The sequence below is a fragment of the Cynocephalus volans genome, chromosome 13 (genome assembly GCF_027409185.1).
Source record: "Cynocephalus volans isolate mCynVol1 chromosome 13, mCynVol1.pri, whole genome shotgun sequence".
Lineage (NCBI taxonomy): Eukaryota > Metazoa > Chordata > Mammalia > Dermoptera > Cynocephalidae > Cynocephalus > Cynocephalus volans.
Window position 1 is genome coordinate 52,003,369 of NC_084472.1, and position 21,759 is coordinate 52,025,127.

A 21,759-nucleotide genomic window follows, 5' to 3' on the forward strand; every position below is an offset into this window, starting at 1 on the left:
ATACTATGCATAGAGTAAAATACGTAGTGCGTGAGTCTAGCTGCAGTTGTACAGAACTCTTACTAGTTCTTGTGCATAAAGAGAGTTGGTTTTAAATGCATGTGCTGAGATATAGATTATCAAACTGTTAAATATCACTTTGTCTCGAATTAAGGTCCCCTGAACACGTAGGCAGTGATTATTGATTTTTTTTCTTCTTAGTATGAAGCTTTTAGGTGTTTTCCCCCCCACTTTAGTTCCCTTTAACTATCACAGATCAGTGTCATACTTAGAATCTGTAATAGCATGTATCTGCTAATGCTTTTTACTAACATTTCCTCTCAGTCTTTAAAAAACTAGAAAATTTCCTTGAAGAGGGAGACATGCATACTGTGGTTTGAAGATATTTCTTAATGTTAATGAAATATTTTAAAACATTTAAATCTCAGGTTTTTACAACAAGTCTTTTCTGTACTCAAAATTGCATTTCTTATAAATCCATGAAATATGATTTATCATAACCTTGAAAGTTATAAAATAATTTTGTAACATTGGAGGAGCATCATTATAAAGCAGCCTGCATGTGATTTGAAATACATTATACAAAATTAAACAAATTAGGAAAATGAGTAATGCCTAAAGTTTCACATGAAAGAATTAGAATATTTTTAGAGATGAATCTATTCTCTGTGGACTAATTGTGGACTTCTGTCTTTCTGTATACTACTTAAAAACTAATGGCAAATTTTTAGGAAAAAAAGAGAAACCAATAAAGTATGATGTGCAGAAGGTAAGAAACTATACCTGTAGCAACAATGACAAATATTTTTTGTACTCAACAATTGTATCAAGCTTTTCTTGGAATCCAGGGAAATAGTAAATACTCTTTAATGATACCTTCTTATTTTCCTAGATAACCCTCCCCTGCTTTTCCTTAAGTATTTCTTTTCTATTATTGTATTCTTTATAATATCCCACCATTTCCATTTCTTAGACTCGGCTAGGTCTTCTTGCCCACATCCAGATCTATTTGGCCCTTCAGTACAGCTAAACAATGTAATTTAAAGTGTATTCTAAAAAGTCATGTCCTCCAGGTGGTTTCTTTCTTTCTTTCTTTCTTTTTTTGTAATACAGCTGTGGAAAAGCCACACCTATTTCTCTTCTTCATTTTTCAAAAAATTTTTTAAATTTTTAATTTTTTTAAACAAGGATATGCACATTTATTTGTTCAAATAACAAATACATAAACTGAATAACAGATGAATAACAAAATATTCTGTATAAAGTAGGGCTTCTAATTTTCACTAAAACTGGAGATGTAAAACTTATTAAAATTTACACATTTCATTTTATAGTCTATAATTATTTGAAATAGTTCTCTAAAGTTTTCCAAAAGCATGCAAATATCAGATTAATTTCAACAGAAGAAGATGAATAAACTTTTTAAAGGCAAATTAATTTCTAAGCAAACCAATAAATCCTCTTAATAAAAAGAAATCAAGAACAGTATTAAATATCTAATTTCAGCAACACATACAGCTACTTCTTTTGGCAGGATATTTTTGTTCTGTTTTGTTTTGTTTTTGTTTAGTTAATCAGGATTTTTAAAAGAACTCTGGGCATGACAGCTCAAATCTTTCTGCAGTGTTTCCATCAATTACCCAGATCTTACCGTGTGTCTTGAAGCTGTCTACTTCTCCGATTCTCCTATTCAACAATTTAAAACCAAATCAACCTTAATCTCTCACCTTGATATCTACAGTACCGTTTTAATTGATCACCCTACTTCCAACATTTTTCATACCATGGCCAGAGTGTTTTTCTAGAACCCTAAATCTAAGTAAGTTGCTCTGTAGCATAAAACCTATCTTGAGAATCTTCCCATTGTTTTTGGTCTAAAAATTGAAATGAGAGTGTGACTAAAGAGCCATGTATGATCTGGCCCTTGCATGCCCCTCCTACCTCATTTTCTACCATTCGTTTTGAGTCATAGAGTTCCAGCCAACTTATCTCTTCTTGAAATATAAATCAAGTCCCTTCATGCTTTAGGTTCTTAAACATATTGTTCTCTCAGTCCATAAAGTTCTCATTGATTCTGTAACCTACACGGGTCCATTTCCTGTTTAGTAGCTGTTAAGTTCAATGAGAGCAGGACTTTGCTTTTCTCATTTTTATTAATTTATATTTAGCATAATGTCAGGCATACACTAGACCTGCAATTCTTACATGTTGAATAACTGAGTAATGACAGATCAAATGGACTGCTTGTACCACTGATATTAATATTACACCACTGATATTAATATTAATATTTTCCACCTGATCATTGCAGGAGTTTCTTTTTGGTTCTCCTTGATACTAGTCTTGTTTCACCACACAGTCCATCCTCCATGCTGACACTATCATGATCTTTCTAATAATGAATAAATATAATGTCACCACTTTATACAAAATTATTCAATGGCTTTTCATTAACCAAAGATTAAAAGTCTTCAGCTTTCCATTTGAGGCCTCTTATGGTGGTGTACCTCTTAAGCTTGGCTTACCTCCAGTAATATAGAAAGACAAAGCCAAAAAACAAAGATGAAATAAAACAAAATACCTGAAAGTATTCAGAGGGCCTTGCTGCTAATTTCTTGGTTGGCATACTGAGATCTGAATGCCCTTTGTTGTATTGATTTAATCAACATAAAAAGCAAAGAAGTGAAAGTGGCCTGAAAAGCCAGGTGGATTAATATTAGAAAGAGTGGAAAGCTGACTTCCAATCAGGATGGCTGCAAGAATTCACTTTTTTAATTCCTCTGTGCCAAATATATGGCTATGATGGATAAAATATGCAAGTAGAAAACCAAGGAGATATAACTAGGCTCAAAAAAGATATCTCTGTGGACCAGTAATGAAATAGAAATGTAATGATCTGGGCCAAAACCATTAGCTGCTTTCCAGAAGCAGGCTTTTGGCTCCTATGAGCTAAAGAGGACTTAAAATAAAATACATCGTGGAGAAAGTTTAAAGCCAGGTGTTAGGCTATAGCTTCCTCAGTTCCTGAAAGGACATTGAAAGGACATTCAGAATAAAATTGAGGTTGTGTTATTAAAAAAAGAGGAAAATGGATATTAAATATGTGTCTGGCTGTGTTAACCATATGGGAAATAGAGAAAATAAGTGAGTTTTGTTCAATCTAAGAACCCAGAAACAAAACAAAGAGAATGAGGTAAAAGAGAGAAAACCTAAAGAAAGTAGAAGGAGAAATAATAAAAATAAGAGCAGAAATTAATGAAATAGGAAGCAATGAATCAATAAGATCAAAACTAAAATATTTTTTGAAAATAATCTGATAAAATATATTTCTAGAAAAACTGTTTAAGAATGCATGAAAAATAATATTAGAGAAGGTGCAAATGCACAGTGTTGAAAGGATCCATAGCAACTGATGCAACTGAGATTTTTTTAGCTGTAGAGAATACTATACATAACTTCACCAATAAATTTGAAAACTGAAGTGAAATTGATAATTCTTTTATCACTATTTGCTGCCAGAAATGACTCAAGAACAAGAAGAAGCTGGCTGATTGGCTTAGTTGATTACAGTGTGGTGTTATACCAAGGTCAAGGGTTTGGATCCCTGGACCAGCCATTTGCAAAACAAAAGAAAAAATAATCAAAAGAAGGAGAAGGAGGAAGGAGGACAAACTAAATAAGGAAGTATTAAAGAAAATGAATTCATAATAAAAAATATTCCTGCCTCCATCCTGCTGTTTCTGCCGTCATTCCCCACTCCCTGACTTCAGGTGGGGAGTGTTCTGAGATGCAGATTCTATTAGTTTCAGAGGAGAATTTTTATCAAATTTCAAGAATCTTTTAAAGAATGCAGGGGAGGGAATGGAAGTGGCACTGGGAATGGGAGAGGGGAAGTTAATTCACTTTTTGAGGTTTGTATTATGTTGATACTAAGATCCAACAAATATAGTATAATCTCATTTATGGACATAGGTGTAAAAAACCCAATTAGCAGATTTAGTTTAGAGTCGATCTACTGGTTTGTATATCTGTCTATCTATCACTATCCCTTCATGCATCCATTTATCCAGGGTTTACCCTAGATATACAAGCATAGTTCAAAGCTAGAAAATATATTAATATGATATGTCAGGTAATGTTGATATGATTATATAATAGAAATAAAATTTGATAAGGTCAGGATTGTGGTGATTTCTAGAGCAGGAGTGCAAGGCAATGAGGTCAAGACAGAATCCACAGTGGGCTTTAGTTATATCCACATTAGTTAATTAGTTTTTAAGAATCTGAAACACCTGTAGAAAAAAAAAAAAAAGCAAGATTTTATAAAGTTGGTTAGCTGTGTACATGTGTGTCATGACATTTTTTATAATTGTTCTAGGTAATTCTCTGGATGCTTGTAAGATTGCATAATAAATGTGAAATGAAAAATAAAGGATAGACTGCTTTTAGAATGGAGTAGAACTAAAAAAGGGTAGGACTGAGCAAAGGACCAGGTCTTGGGAGAATTGTGGGAGAGTGATTGCAGTATAGTTACCATAGTGAAAGGAAAGTGGGAAGGGAAATTTTAAGAAGCAGTGTTATGTTAGAAAAGTTAATCCCTCATTAATTCCTATTTGTTGGTACTTTAATAGAGGTTTAAAATTATTTTTCTTTCTTTTTTTGAGTATCACACTGGTATTTCTTCTGAATATGAAACTATGCTGAGCTTTGCTCAGGTTACAGATATTTCTTCAAATGTCTGCTTGCTTTTTTGCATACTGGTCCATCTGGATGAAATAGTCAACCTTCTCCTCTTTTGCCTGGCAAACTCCTTCTTAGAACTTTGATTCTTAAATCCAGTATTACCTCCTCTATGAACAGGCTCTCTTCTTTTTCATGTTTGTGAGATTCTTGAGAACCTGGGCTATTTATTTTGATGTTTGTCATTTCCTGGCCCAAACTGTATGCTCAATACATATTAGTTAAGTTAATGGACAGATTAATGAATTAGTTACTGAGAAATCTTTTTTAAAAACATATTTATTGAGATATGATTTATATCCCATAAAATTCATCCTTTTAAAATGTAGAATTCTATGATTCTTATTTGGTGTTGTGCAGATATCACCATAATCTATATTTAGAACAGTTTCATCACCTTCAAAACTAGTACTCATTAGTCATCATTAACAATTTCACCTTCAACCTAGCCTGTGGCAACCACTAATCTACTTTCTGCTTCTATAGATTTGCCCATTCTGGATGTTTCATATAAATGGAATCATACAATATGTGGTCTTCTGTGATTGGCTTCTTTCCTTTAGCGCAGTGTTTTCAAGGTCATTAGTGTTGTGGCATATATCAGTACTTCATTCCTTTTTATTGCTAAATAATATTGTACTGTATAGATATATCATATTTTGCTTATCCCTTCATCAGTTAATGGCCATTTAAGTTACTTCGAAGGCTATTAAGGATAACCTCCATGAACATTCATGTACAATCTATGTGTATACGCTTGTTTCATTTCTCTTGGGTAGATACCTAGGAGTGAAATTGCTGGGCCATATGGTAACTCTGTGCTTATATTTTGGAGGAATTGCCAAACTATTTTCCGAAGTAGTTGTGCCATTTGAATCATTCCACAAACAATGCATAAGGGTTTCAGTTTCTTCTGTACATCCTTAATAACACTTGTTGTGGTCTTTTTTTTTTATTACAACTATTCTAATAGATGTGAGGTGGTGTCACATTGTGTTTGTTCTTTTTTATTTGAATTTTTCCTAATGAGTAATGAAATTGAGCATATTTTCAAGTGCACTTTGGCCTTGAAAATTTTCAAATTGTCATTATTGAGTTGTAGAATTTTTTATATATTCTAGATACAATCTTTAGATATATGATTTGACAATATTTTCTCTGAGTCTGTGGGTTGTCCTTACACTTAATTGATTCTGCCTTTTCAAGCACAAGTTTCTAATATTGATGAAGTCATATTTAAGTTTAAAAAAAAAAAAAAAACTTGTGCTTTTGGTATCATATCTGAGAAATCATTGCCCAACCCAAGATCAAAAAGATGCATGCCTACGTTGTCTTCTGAAGTTCTTTAGTTTTAGTTCTTATATTTAAGACCATGATCCATTTTTAGTTGATTTTTTTATATGAGGAGAGAGATAGGGGTTCAAATTCATTATTTCTGTGTGGGTACCCGGTTGTCTTAGTGCCACTTGTTGAAAATACTGTTCTGTCCTGAATATGCAATCTTGAATGTTTTTTCTGATCATGTGTCTTTTTTTGTATTGATATTCTTTTAATTTATATTCCTATGTTTTGGTTTTCAGGTTGCTTATCAAGTGTCCCACAAATGAAAAAAATTTCAACATCTTATGAAGAAAGACGGAAGCAAGCTACTGCTATTGTTTTATTAGGAGTAATAGGAGCTGAATTTGGTGCTGAAATTGAACCTCCTAAACTGTTGACCAGACCTCGAAGCTCAAGTCAGATTCCTGAGGGATTTGGTTTGACTAGTGGTGGATCCAACTATTCACTGGCCAGACATACTTGTAAGTTTTTAAATTTCTAATGCTGATCTGCTCCTTCTCAATTCATGTTATTTGTCAACAATCTCTCAAAATATTGAATAATATCCTGAGTTTTAGCTCATCTAAATGCTTGAATAAAGTTAGAAAGCAGTGCTATCTGATTGGCACATTGTCTTTAATTAGTTACCTCAACTTCTTTTTTAAACTTAAAATATGGTCTTTTAAATTTTTTTCTTGAAATAACATGTTTCTGAGCTTTTTGTTTTTGTATTTTTAGTCAAGACTCTAGCCAGAATTTATGAAAGCTAGCTTCAAGTTAAAGCTTCTAACTCCTAAAATAATGAATTACCTCTGTAATTTAAAAAATGCTTCAGGGGCCGAGCCCGTGGCGCACTTGGTAGAGTGCTGTGCTAGCAGCGCGGCGACGCTCCCGCCGCGGGTTCGGATCCTATATAGGACTGACCAGTGCACTCACTGGCTGAGTGCCGGTCACGAAAAAACGACAAAAAAAAATAAATAAATAAATAAAAATAAAAATAAAAATAAAAAATAAAAAAATAAAAAATAAAAAATGCTTCAGTAACAACTTTTAAATGACTGAACTATGTACAATCAGAGCTCAGAGGGTTTGTGTCTTATTGATGTCTTCAGTTCTGTGCTTGGTGTGATAGCAATAGTTCAGGTTATTTTATAATAAGGTGTTTTGGTACTTCAGTGTCAGAGCTTCTTTTGGTAAGGTCAAAGTACTCCTATCATATCACAAATCATTTTTCATATTATTTGTAATAAATTCCTTCATCTTAAGGCCCAAGTACAATTCTCCTGAATATATCACAAGATATTCTTTGTTGAACAAAGTGCGCCATATTCTTTTGGGTTTTTGGCCTTCAAGCAAGGGGAAAAGAGATATGTTACTTTGTTAAAACTTCATTGCACTATTATCATATGCTTTTGCCATAAGACCAAGGAGCCATGTTAGTGGCTTTTATTATGAAAGTCTTTCAATAACTACTTTTTTTTTTAAAGACTCTAATTCAACGAATACTTATTAGTGATAATCTTTTGATCTCTATCTGACATTGATATTCTGAGAGTAATAATAACAATACCACCATGAATAATAATAATAAAGCAACTATTTTGAGCAATATTTTCTTTGCATGCACTAAGTCACTCCTCATAATAACCCCATAAAGTGGGTACCTCTATTATCTCCACTTTACCCATTAAATTAGTGGGGCACAGAGAAGTCTAGTTAACCTGGCCAAGATCATACCTCTAGGAAATGGCAGTTTGTGGCTCATTTTAGTCTGTTGGTTCCAGAGCTCATTCTTTTGACCATTATGCAAACTGCTACTGTTCAATGGCTCATAGTTGGAAAGGGCTTAATGACTAACATGTGCCATAACTTTATAATTTGAAAAACACTTTTTCTGTCTTTTCATTTGATCTTCCAGATAGGCTTAAGATTTCTTCAAAGTGGCTGAGCCAAAAAGTGGTAAAATATGAACCTGAACCCACATTGCTTGAGACCTGAAAACCCACGCCCTTTCCATTCTCCACCTCGGCACATTTGCTTCCCCTCTCCTGCAAAGGACTATGTACTGCTGGTCCCTACCTTTCAACTCTAGCCTGTTTATCTATTCTCAAGTTTTTCAAGTTCCCTGCTTTCCATTTATAAAATCCTGCTTAAATCTCACCGTCTCTAGAAAGGGCCCTTGGATTAGTTTCACCTAGCTATGTCACTCCAGACAACCCAGGACTTATGGGTTATTTGTTTAGAATTTTGGCATTAGAATAGTAGAGGTTAATGAAACTTTGATATGATTTAGCCTGGTGGCTTTCAAACGTTTTTGCTAACCATCTCCCTGAGTGTCAAGAAATGTCTAATCCTTTGCACATTTTTATATTGATAGCTAAAACTTTTTAATTATAAATTTAACATTTGCAAAAGATATAATTTTGAGAATATTGTGATAATTGATGTTTAAAATTAAACTATTGTTGCTCTTTTTAATATACTCAACAGAATATTTACCTTGACTATTTGATACCCATCATCATTCATTTAAAAAAAACATGAACAGACTTTCCTTTAAAAGTCAGAAATCTTACATCCTTGATTATTTTCCTTGAAGAGAGAAAATTTCAACCTTCACAGTTTTAGGGAAGGAGTTCATTTGCAAATTTAGCATCCAGAAATCAATTCCTTTAAACTACCTCTGTCCTAAAACTATTTGTTCTTTAAAACTATTTCTTGTAAAGTCTTAAGATGCTCTCCTTGAAGGGGGTTACCTATAATGAAGACCACTGATTTGGTTCAACATGTTTTATATAATCTCTCAATAGTACTCATTTTTATTTTATATTTTCCTGCAAGGAAAGTGAACATAAATGCTGTTTCCTTTGGAGTATGCCAATAGTTCAGGATATCTGTATATAAATGTAGAAACATCATGAATTAATGAATCGCTGATTGATTCCACACAAGCCATTAACTGGTTGCTAGGCAGACTAGTTTATACTACATTATCCTAGTTATCTAGACTAGTACTGTTATCACTTTTCTAACCACAGTTTATCTTTATACATAATTCTGGTATTTGTGAATTTGCTTCTTTATGTCTTTTCTTTTAACTGTAATAATTTCATTTGCAAATTGTTACTATGGTACCTAGAAAAAGAGGAGCGAGTTAGGATGAGGGAATTTAAAAAGCTATGGGAGAGTAGAAGTAGAGATTTTTCAAGGAAGTCTTGGGAATTGATAAAAGAATATAAGGGGCTCTTTTGGTTTGTTAAAAGACAGGGAGCCAAACTACATGTAAAGGGGTCCCAAAGCATTTTTCTGGCATGAGGGAAGCCCTGAGCTGAACCATGCTGTGGGGAGGGACTTTTGCACAGTATCTCCTCAACTTTCCTAAGAAAGGTAAATAAAATTTACCCAAACATTTAAATATCTAAGTGTTTTAGAACCAAGTTTGTTCATTGAGCATTTTGGATAAGGGACTAGATATGAAAAGGAAAGAAGGTAATGTTTCTTAGCAAATTATATTTATGATTATTTCATTGAAATACAAGACATAGAGATTCTGAGAGGTTTCTAGCAAGCAAGGAATAGTGTGTCAAAATAAATGATATAGTACCTATTAGAATCAATTTGTAATATGTAAAACGGCCTTGATATTTTTCTCCTTTCTTATGCTTACCCTATTTTATATTAATACTTATGAAATATTTTTTAACTTCCATCTCATTATTCCAGCAAGTTTTTCCTCAAAGGTCTTAAGTTTCTTGGTGGTAGATTTGCCTAGCATGGGGATTTTCGAACCTTTCTTATTTGAATTGGGATGTCCTGATTAAGTTTAAATTTATCACTTACTACCCTGGTTGCACATAGTCAGATGTCTGAATGTTCCCGTGTCTTACGTGAGCTCTTTTCAGTCAATCATGTATAATATTAAACTATAATAATGTTAACTTGCTAGAAGCTGCTGTATCTATTGCTATGTTTGTGTATGTGGCATTTAAAAATGTATTGCTACCATTAAATATTTACTCTATAGCATTCTATTGAATGAGATAATAATTTTTATCCTCATTTTGAGATAAGGCCATTAAGATACAATATTTGATGAACTCTAATTGCTAATGGAGTTAGAGATGTGGATAGTGAGTTCTAACCCTTCTCGTAAAGCCATTCTGTGAAAACTCATAACATGGTCAAATCCCAATCATTTACATCATAACATCGCCAAATCCCGATTATCCACATTGACGACAGGAAAGAGTGACATGGATACGTAATTTAAAAGCCATTCTTACTTTTGTCATACATTTTATACTTATATTTGAGCATAAATGAATCTTTTGTAGGAGTTACTCTTTACATATATTGAAGACAAAGCTGAAGGATAATGAAGATTAATAAGAGGCCTAGGCTAGATACTCTGTTATCTTGTGTTCTTGGGTAAGCTAAGCATCTCTGTAGGTTGCAGTATTCTCTTGTATAAAATAAAAGGCGGGAACTGTTCTGACTTTAAATCTGCTTTTGGTCCACTTACTCTGCTTCTGGAGTGAAATACAAAGCATCCCAGGACATTCATTTTCTTTATTACCTTTCCGTTTTCCTATCCATGTAGGGATGGATGCTCTCTTGTTTCCTATCAACTCAATTCAATAGAGAGCCTTCGTTTTTATTCTAATCCATAACTGAGGTATTATTAGAAAATTTTAGGGTATTATTTATAATACTACCTTATAGCTCTTTAAGTTAATACCTACATTTGGTCTCTTCCATTCACTTTATAAGTGTGGAAATATAATGGCATATCCATAGTAAATTCTGTTTTGATCTCTCATTAGCTTTTTAACTTTGTCAAGTGTCATAAGTCATTTTTCTAGGCAGCAGATGCTGAGACAGGTTTGTGTGCAGGAGTATTTTCAGGATCAGTACCTTTAGGGGAATGAAAGATGCAGGACTGGACAGAGGGAGAGGCTGAATTGTGTTTAGTTGTATAGAAAGCCTTAGCTAATCTTGGGGAACTCTGGAGCTGGGATGATCCTTCAGATTTGTCCTGAATTGGTGCTCTGGGCTTAAACTTAATATCCCCATGTCAATCAGTCATTGGATCCAGGATGCCCTGGAAAAGGGGATATGACCTTGGATGAGGCAGCTTTCTTCATTCTAGGGCAAAGCCCACAGAGGAACTCTTCTGAGACTTATCTGGCACTAATACCTCTAAGACCTTGGGGGGAGTGAGTATTTCAGTCATGGAGGGGAGGAGATGGGCAGCTTCCTCAGAGTGCACTGTAACATGTTACTAACTTATGTGTTCCAGTTCCTCTTTCTATCATAACATATAAAATTTAACACCCTTTTTATTCCAACTCCATACATATCTTTGTTACCCTGAAAGACAGATATTTTTATCTAACATCTACCACAATATGAAGTACATTAATCATAGCTGATTATTGAGCATTTACTCTTTGCAGGGAATTTTGCTATGCACTTTACATCTATTATCTTATTTAATCTTCTAGTTTTATTAGGTAAGTACTATTTGTGAAATAAGTACTCATTTATCAGATGAACAAACTGAAGCTTTGCCTCATACTACCAAACATACCTACTAAAGACTTGTGAAATTGGATTAAACTTCTTTGTGCATACAATGAGTTGAGGGCATAGGTTACATTTTTAAAAAGATCATACTGCTAAAAAGTGCCAAACCTGGACTTGAATACCTGTGTTCTAACTCAAAAGCAGTGTATTTTCAGCATTTCACACAACCTTCCTGTATTATAAACAAGTAAGATTCAGAAATGCTGCTGCAAAGAAGAAGGGTAGGTCAGCAAGTACCAGGTCACCTGTAAATATGAACATCTGTTGAATCTTTTGGTTAGGGAAGTTCTGGTCTTGTCTTGTGGAGATATAAATGCATACAAAATCCGCATCTCTGTACTTGAATTGGCTTTCATCTAAGGTGTGAAATACTTAGATTAGAGAAAATGAATTTTTCCTCACAGTGGGTCTTTAGAAATACTATAATGCTAGCGTTCTTCAGCTGGCTAAGATATATGATCTCACTGACATTACATGGAAAATGCCATGTTTATGTGCATTGAGTTTTTGTTCTGGGAAAAGGGTCCACAGATCAAGTTCTTGAAAGAACGTCATTAAAATAGAAATGGATAAAAACCACTTCATGAGTTTGTTGGAATAATTGCTTATCTGTTATTATGATTTTTAAAAACAATATAGACATATGTTCCTCTTGATTAATTTAGTTATAATGCCACCAAATGGAAACCTCAATTAGTTGCTACTGAAGGAATATTTTAACTCTATGAATCTGTATTCAGGGTTTTGTATTGTTCTGGTGCGATGTTTGATTTTATTTTGTTGTAGTCTGGTTTGTGAAAATGATCCCCCAAATACTCCCTATGCTTTCTAATTATGCACATTTTATTTAATGATTATGTTAATATAAGTTGAGATTGATTTTATAATGAATTTGTTTCCTAAATTTTAAGGGGAGAAAGTTAAGTTAAATCTCAAATGTTTTATCAGCCAGAATAGTACAAAGTCACTGAATTAATTGCAGTTAATAACAAAACTAGTGATAATTGTAAGTTACGAAAAAAGTCGCAGCAATGACTAGGAAAGCACAGATGCTATTTGCAGGGATGAGCAATGGGAAAGAATGGGTGTTTTCACCTTTCACAGACAGTCATCAGGTTGTGCTGCAGGGCTGCTGCTGTGGCCCTAGAGGCTGCATTTCTTTTCTTTTTTTCTTTCTTTTTTACTAGTTCAGAATTTTACTCAATGAAATGAAGCAGCTGAAAATGCATCTCTCATCTACCTGGCTGAAATTCTGATTTTTAAAAAAATTATTGATTTATTTTTCTTTAATTGTAACATAGTTGATTGTATATATCTGTGGGATAAAGAGTTGAATGTCATTACCTATGTGTGATATGTGATGCTCAAATCAGTATAATTACTACATTCAACATTATACAATGTAATCGTTTTTCATGGTTTCTGTTGGTTTCCCCTCATGTTTCCAACCTGGCCTTACTGGCACTTGGAAGTAATCCTGCCTTCTTTTCTGGCTTCTTACTGTTCTCTACACCTTGTTCATTCTTCTTAGCATTTCATGTTCTGTACCCCCACCCCTTGTTTGCAATGTTACCTTTGAAAATCATCTTGGTTGCAGATGCCACTGGACTTGAAAGTCATTACATCTTTTGTGTTTAGGCAGTGATTCTTTGTTCTGGCTATGCACTCAAATCATGTGCAGAGTGTTTTAAAAATGCAGGTGTCTGAGCCTAACCTGGGGTTCCTGTTCACAAAGTCTGTTGCTTATAATAAAATACCTGGATTTGGGCATCTTTCTTATTTTTAAAGCTTTATGTGTACTTTTGATGTGTAGCCAGAGTAGAGAAACTCAATAGAATATGGAATCCTTTATAATTATTTTAAATTGAGTGTTTTATGGTAGTTCTGATCATTAAACTACCTTAATGCACAAATTATACATTTTCTTTATATTTTCAAATAGAAGAGATAATGGGAACTAATCAGAGTATATAAATGACATTTATACTACTCTCAGAGCTAATTCTTTAAGTACCTCAGCCTTTTTATTGCACTTTCATTATTCTGGAACCAGACTGCTTGGTTTGAATCTTGGCATCATCACTTAGTAGCTCATGGCCTTAAATACTTTGTGGCTTAGTTGCCTTAAATAGGAAATAGGAATAATAAAGCACCTACCTCACAGAGTTATTGAGGATTAAGTAAATCAGTGTAGGTAGAGCACTTAGAAAAGTGCCTGCATATAAGGGCTTTATAAATGTTAGTTGTTGTTTTGTTACTAGAAATGTTTGTAGAAGAATAATGAAAAGAAAAAGCTGTTTTAAAATGCGTATATACTACTTTTTAAATTCTTCCTAAGAACCTTATGAGGTATGTAATATTATCAACATTCTGTATATGAGTCAACTGATACTCATAAAAATCAAATAATTTACTTAAGGTTATCTGTCTTTCAGGGATTTGAATCCAGATGCATTTTTGCCCATGACATTCTTTTTTACAATATACTTTTCTACTGACTTCTACTGTTTGTAGTAAAGCACATTAGTTTCTGGAGGGTTTATGTAAAAATACATTTTTCTTTGGCTACGTTATTATACATATTTTTAGATAAAACAATAAGTATTTTTGTAATTTATTTGTAGTTGAATTGATTTCCATATGTTTATCATCTTGTTCCTCATTTTAACCACATTGAGGTACTAAACTCAGATCAAATGAAAATTTTGAATACTCATTTTGTTTTTACTCATAAATAAAGTGCCTTACCACTTCTAACTATGATCTGATACTTGCATTGTGTACTGTAACTGTCTTAATAATGTAATCCCATCCTTGTTCTCCAAAAATAACTTTAATTTGCAATCATTTTTTGTTAATTCACTACCGTATGGGCTTACATAAAATGAGAAGTTGGACAAGGTTCTTTCAAAGGCCACTTTAATCTAAATTTTGTGTCTGTGAAATTATTAATGTGATGTATTATTATTCTAACTATAGAGTGCTTGTATTTATTGCTGCTTCTTGAACTTGCTTATCTTATTTTGATCGCTCTGTACCAGTTGTTCTGTATGCTTCTTTAGGTCACAGTAGTCAGCTATGCTCTATCTTTGAAGCTGAGCACATTTAAGTATTCTTCTGCTGTCCCTCTTTATGGGTACATCATATCAGCTCACCAAGTGACAGCTATTTCTACATAACTCATTCTCCACACATGTTCAGCTTCATGCACTTGTGTTATATTGAATATAATTGTAGTATAAACCACAGACCAGCCAGTGATGACTGTGGACCAAACCTGACCCCCTGCCTATTTTGCAAATAAAGTTGAATTGAAAGACAGCCACGCCTACTTTTTTACATATTGCCTGTGGCTGTTTTAGACTGCAGTGGTGGACATAAGTAGTTACTATAAAAATTGCATGTCCTACAAAGCCCAGAAATATTTATTATTTGGCTATTTACAGAAAAAAATGAAATACCAATCCCTTTTGTACATCATTTGAAAAATTTGTTAGTGGTCCGCTCTCATTAACTTTTGTATTAGTCCATTTTTGTTGCTTATAATAAAATACCTGGAACTGGGTAATTTGTAAGAAAACGAAATTTATTGCTTGCAATTTCATACTCTAGGAAGTACAAAGTCCAGGGAATACACCTGCTATAGGTCTTGGTGGGGACAATACCACAGGGGTCTCACATGGTAGAAGGTGGTGGAGCAAAGACAGCAAGAGACCAACTTCCTCATTCACTCTCCTTTTAAAGCCCTCAGAACCATGCCCCTGAGCGCCATTATTAATCCATTCACTACTGCATGGTCCTATAATCCAATCACCTCTTCAAGGCTCCACCTTTCAATTACCATAATAGGATCTCCCACCCTCTTAACAGTCACAGTGGGGATTAAGTTTTGGGGTGACATTCAATCCAAGGCACTATACAAAAGAGCTTTGAGGTGACTTTCCTAAAAATACTTCAGAAACTAAATATAACATCTGTGGTAGTTTGAGAACTATATCCTTATAGGACTCTTAAGTGGTATGAAGGCTTTATAACAATTTTTTTTTACTAGAATGTGATTCATCATTGGTATGAGACTCTGCCAGTCATTTGATGTATATACTAATTACTTTGATTCAGTTTTCAATTTTAGTTCAGTTTTCAATTTCCTTTATTCCTTGTCACTGGGCTGTTTGAGTAATAGATTTAATGATAGGTTTTAGCATTGTACTGCCAGTGGCAACTTTTTTTTCCATGCGTAGGACATTTTATTTCTAGTTTTTATTTTTTTAGTTCTGTTCTCTCCTTCTGAAAGTTCAATGTTTTTCTGTGGCCTGCCCTTCCTTCCTTCCTTTGTTTCTTAGATCACACTTATGAGTCAAGACATACGATATTTCTCTTTCTGTGCCTGGCTTATTTCACTTAATTTTCTCCAAGTTCATCCCTTTTGCTGCGAATGGCAGAACTGAATTCTTTTTTATGGTTGACTAGTATTCCATTCTGTATATATACCACATTTTCCTTATCCCAGTAGTCCATTGATGGACATTTGGGTTCGTTCCATACCTTGACTATTGTAAGTAGAGCTGCAGTGAACATGGGACTGCAGGTAACCCTTCGACATGATTAATTCCCTTCCTTTGGGTATATACCCAGAAGTGGGATTGCTGGATCTTTTTCTATATGTAATTGTTTGAGAAACCTCCATACTATTTTCCATAATGGCTGTACTCCTATTTCAATTTTTTAAATAACCCTGGTCTAAAGTTTTCCGACAGCTCAACAGAAAGATTCCTTCTCATTTGTATGTCTTAATATATGTGTGCCCTAGAGTCTCTGTAATTAAAATACTTAAGTATCCATAAGTTCAAACAATTTTATATCAGGTAGGGACAATGGAGAACATCTAGTCTAACTCCTTCAACAGCTGCAGAACTTTTGATGGTTGTCTGTTTAGTAAGAAGTGAAATGAAACATTTTGTCAACTTGTTTCTAGATTCCCTTTCATGTCAATTTCCAAGATTCTGTTGAATGGAAGGGAACTCAAGTCTTTTATTTCTTTACATTTTGTACTGTATGGTCAAACAGTAAGTACTGGTGGATTCCTTGGTGCTACCCAATTCAAATGGGCACTACCAGAGTCCGAGTCCACTAAAGGAGTTGAATGTTTGTATAAAATCAATAAAGGTAGAGCTCTTTCCTTATACCTTTGGTTTTCAAATTATATTCTACCGAGCCCTAGGGTTTCATAGAGATAGTTCAGTGGCTGTCTGGGCCCTTAACACTATTTCAAGCACAGCAGAAATGATTTTTTGTGTGTGTCTTTTAGAAGTTGAAGTTTGGCATCACATTGTATCTGAAAAAAGAAATTGCCAATAACAGGGCTAGATTCTTTAGGCGGAAAAAACAAAACAAACAAACAAAAAAAACCTACTCTGAAAACTGGAAATTATACATACTGTAAAAGCTCAATATAATCAAAATTCTTGATTTTCCCAACCAAACCTTATGGCCTTCCCCGCCTCAGTTGATGATTATTCATTCTTTACAATTTCTTAGATTCATCTCTAATTCCTCTCTTTCTCTGACATACCACATCTAATCAGAAAATCTTATTGGCTCTTCCTTGAAAATATATCCAAAATTCAGCTACTTCTTACACCTTTACTGTTATCACCGTGGTTGGCTACTTTCATTTATCACTTGGGTTACTGCCAAGGCTTCCTGCTCTACCCTCGTCCCCTTTATAGTGTGGTTTTAACATAGCAGCTGTGGTAGTGATTCTTTTAAAACCTAAGGTAGATCATATTACACCTTGGCTCAACATTCCACAAAGGTCTGAAAGCCAAAGTCCTTCCAGTGCCATACAAGGCAGTACGTGAATTGACTTGTCTCCTACTACTTTCCACCTTGCTTATTCCACTGCCTTGCTGTTTCTCAAACATACTTAACACACTGCTGCTGGAGCACTCTTCCTCCAGAAACCTATTTGGCTAATTCCTTCAATTCTTTCAAGCCTTTGCTCAAATTTTACCTTGTCAATGAGACCTGTTCAGACTACCTTATTTAATCCTGCAGCCTACTCTCTTCCCTGCCCCCACACCCAATCCCTTGTATCAGGTTCTATGCATTCTTTTTTCCAAAGTACTTGATACCTTTCAATATTCTATATAATTTACCTATTCATAATAGTTAAGCTTTATGAAGTCAAGAATCTATTTTTTTGACTGAAGTAATGAGTAATGACGGAAGTAATTAGTGAACACTAAAATGGTTATACATAAAGCAGCCCTGGTGGTGTTTTACATCTTAACTAAAATTTTTTCTTTTATTACATAACCTTTGAGATAACTTTGCTAATCTCTTTGAAGGCACATTTTTCTGTTGACCTGGATACTTATGGTATGATACATTGATCAATGTAAAAATTATACAAGTGGTCAGATAAAAGAAGTATATGATTATTTCAACAAAAGTTAAAAATGACATCTGAAAAATTCAGGATCTTTTCCAGATAAGGGCTCTTAATAAACACTGACTGGAAAAAAACTTCATTAACATGATACAGAATATTAAGCGGAAACTGAAAGTCACGTCATCCTTAATTGTGCCACATTAGAAACATTTTGACAAGAAGCATGTCAGTACTATTATTTAGAATGAAGTTTTTAGCAAATTTGGCAAAGTAAGAAACAGGAGTTATAAATAGTGACTGTATATTTGGAAACTCAAGGGTATCCAGGTGGCCAATCAGCAAGATAAATGTTTGAAAATTGGTAGCTTTTCTATCTACAAGTGAGCAAAATAAAAAATGTAGAAAATCATCATTTTTTTAAAAAACCCTTCAAACTAATAAGACCCTCATAACCAGGAAGAAAAATACAGACAACCTAGTAAAAAAAAAAAAAAAAAGAAAGAAAGAAAGAAAGAAAAAATAGGCTACAGGCAGGCATTTTACCATAGAAGGAATGCAGATGACAAAAATTTCTCTACTTACCAGTAAACAAAGTAATCAGAGGGGAGGAAAAATTTACTGGATATACTTGTCTCTTGTTTAAAAGAATATTTTTTACAGTAGATGTATATTTGTGTACTTAAATTAAAATGATAAGTGCTCAAATTTAAGAAATAAAATAGTAAAAAAGATCTCAATAATTATGACAACCAAATGAAGTCTCATAAGTAAGAATAAACTTAAGAAATACATAGAAGACTACAATATGCTACTGAGGGAACTATAATAATATTTGAATAAGTAAAAAAGCATGTAGTTTTGTGTGGATAAGAAGATATTTACCATGTGGTAAATATCTGAATTGTTCTCAAATTAATATAGTAATCTTACACAAGCACAATCAAAATCTCAACACCATTCTTTTAATAACTAGGCAAAATTATTCTAAAATTAACATACTAGAGATAAATAGAATATGTGACATTTTGTTTTATTCAGTAAATACATATAGTGCTAATGTATTTACTGATACCAGTCACTATTTTAGGCACTCTACAAATATTAACTCATTTAATTGTCATTATAACCTTTGAGGTAGGTAATAATAAAATAGTCAGCCTATACTATACTACAAAAATACAAAATACCTAAGCATTAACCTAACAAAGAATATGTAAGACTTATGGAAAAATTTTAAAATCCTACTAAAAGAAATTTTAAAAGACCTAAATAAATGGGGAGATACACAGTTTTATGGATAGGAGTACTCAATATAATAAGGATGTCAGTTTTCACAAATTTATTTATAAATTCAATACCATTCCAAACAAAACACCAATAGGATATTTGTCATTGTTGTATTTGTTATTGAACTTGACATGCTGATTCTCAAATTCATAAAGATGATAAACAAGATGGATGGAGTTCCCTTACATCAAAAGCTTTTATGAATTTATAGTAATTTGTATACTGTTTTCTTTGTACACGAGGGACGAGCAGACCCCAGAACCAAGTGGCACAGATATTATTCTATATATACATAGGATTTTAATTGTATTTATAGATCTAGCATTGTATATCAGTGAAATAAAAAGTAGAACGTTTAATAAATGGTATAGTTATCATTGGCTGACCATAAGAACAAATAATGAATTGGATCCCTAATGCCCATCTTCACCAACAATCAATTCCATGTAGACTTAAAGACTTAATGTGAAAGAAAAAAAATCTTTCAAAACTTTTAAAAGATGATATAGGAAATTGTGACCTCAGAATGGGGAAGAATTTTGTACAAAGGTGACAGCCCAACCAAACCATAAAGAAGACTGATAAATTCAACTACATTAAAATTACAAACTTCTGTTAATCAAAAATACCTTAAAGAAAGTGAAAAGTAAAGCCAAAAAGAGGGAAAACATACTTATAATATAGATAACTGACAAGAAATGGTTAAATGCCTTTATATAAAAAACTTAAAATAAGAGACCGATAATGCATAGCAGAAAAATGGGTAAAGGTTGGAAAAATACTTCTTAGATAGGAAACAAGAATGCCAATAAACTTAATGATAAAGTTACTAAGCCTTATTACCAGAGAAATGTAAATTAAAAGTACAGTGTACTATCATTTCTTCCTGCCAGACTGAAAGCATAAGTCCAACATTATCAAATTTTGGTGAGGATTTGGAGCAATCAGAACTCTTTCACACATATTATAAACTAGTTTAATCACTTTGGAAAGAAATATTGTGAGTCCACCCTTTGCTTTATCTAAAGAAACCTTGCCACATGTGTGACCCAGTATACATGTACAAGCATGTTCACAGCAAACAGTTTGAAATATCGAAATTTGGAAGCAACACAAATGTACATTAACTATTGAATAAATATAATGCTGAGCAAAAAAAAAGAATGTAAATGGAAAGAGAATGAAACATTCCTTTTATTTTTTTGAAGTTCAAAAGCATATACAATTAAATAATTTTCATATTTTTAATAATAATTTTGTTACTAGGAATACAAACATGTGATAAGAAAATAGAAGCTTGAGAATGATAACTGCACAATTGAGAACAATAATTTCTCTGAAATGTGCTAAAAAATAGAGTGAATTTAGGTAGAACTGCCCAAGGGGCTTCATAATTATTGTAGAGACATTGATAATTTTTATGTAGTCAAATCTTCAGTCTTTACCTTTGTGTTGTTAAACCAAAAAAGAAGGGACATAAAAATGTGTACACTTTCATTCAATTGTGTAGTAAATAGTGTATATTCAAGGTTCTAAAATAACAGTAACCAAGGTAATAAAAATGATTCTCTCAGTTACAAATAAGGAAAGGGAAAAGGATAGAATGAACCTTGAGGTATCAGTGTGAACTCATGGTTTTTACTTTACATTCAGATAGATATAGAAATAAATATAGGTACATGTGTACACATTGGTTAGTATGCACATATATATTTCCTAGCTTTGGCCTAGGAGTAAAGACAACCCAGTAGCAGTGTCAATACCTAAAGCTCAGATGTTGGTTTCTAAATAACCTGGAGAAGTGGTTGATTCCAGGGCTGTGGCAGATGGCCTGGATTATCTGTTATGTCAAAAAATAAGGGCAGGCTTAAAAAAAATAGAGGTATGTCAAAAGGACATGGGGCTAACTTGAAGATACTTCTAAAAGCCAAAACTGGGACAATTTTAGCAAAACAATAAGTGATAAATTTTATGGAATTATAATCCGTAGAATGAAATACCCATTAGTTCATACTAATATAATGCAGTAAATAAACAAATGATGGAGAAGGGACAACTCTTATGGAAGAATTCTAGTTAATAAATATAGAAGGAATGAGGGAAATAAAAAATTTCCAGTAGGCAAAGACTACAGTAATAATTGTTGCAGACAAGGTCCACTGGTGGATGCTAAAATCAGTATATTAATACAACCTAAAAGAATATCCTCCCAAGACATTTATCAATTACAAAGCAAAAGTAGATTTCTCTGCTGTAATTGGTTACTTTAACCATGTGATCAAAGTTAACATTGTCAGTAATGAGACATATCGATATATTTCCCCTGAAATGATATTGAGAAGGACATATTATCCCTTTTGTGGTATCCTAGCCAAAAATGCATATCCTTAATTTAATCAAGAGAAAACTTAAGACAAACCCCAACTGAAAGA

The 21,759-nt window shown here is 33.3% G+C and overlaps 1 protein-coding gene across 3 annotated transcripts in view; it reads left to right on the forward strand.

Moving 5' to 3' along the window:
* Positions 1 to 21,759, forward strand: part of WDR7 (WD repeat domain 7) — a 362,337-nt gene that overhangs the window by 210,637 nt on the left and 129,941 nt on the right. For all 3 annotated transcript variants that reach the window (XM_063077001.1, XM_063077002.1, XM_063077003.1), the window contains exon 21: positions 6,321 to 6,542. In XM_063077001.1, coding sequence (XP_062933071.1) covers positions 6,321 to 6,542 — 222 coding nt within the window. The remainder of the gene's footprint in view (positions 1 to 6,320; positions 6,543 to 21,759) is intronic.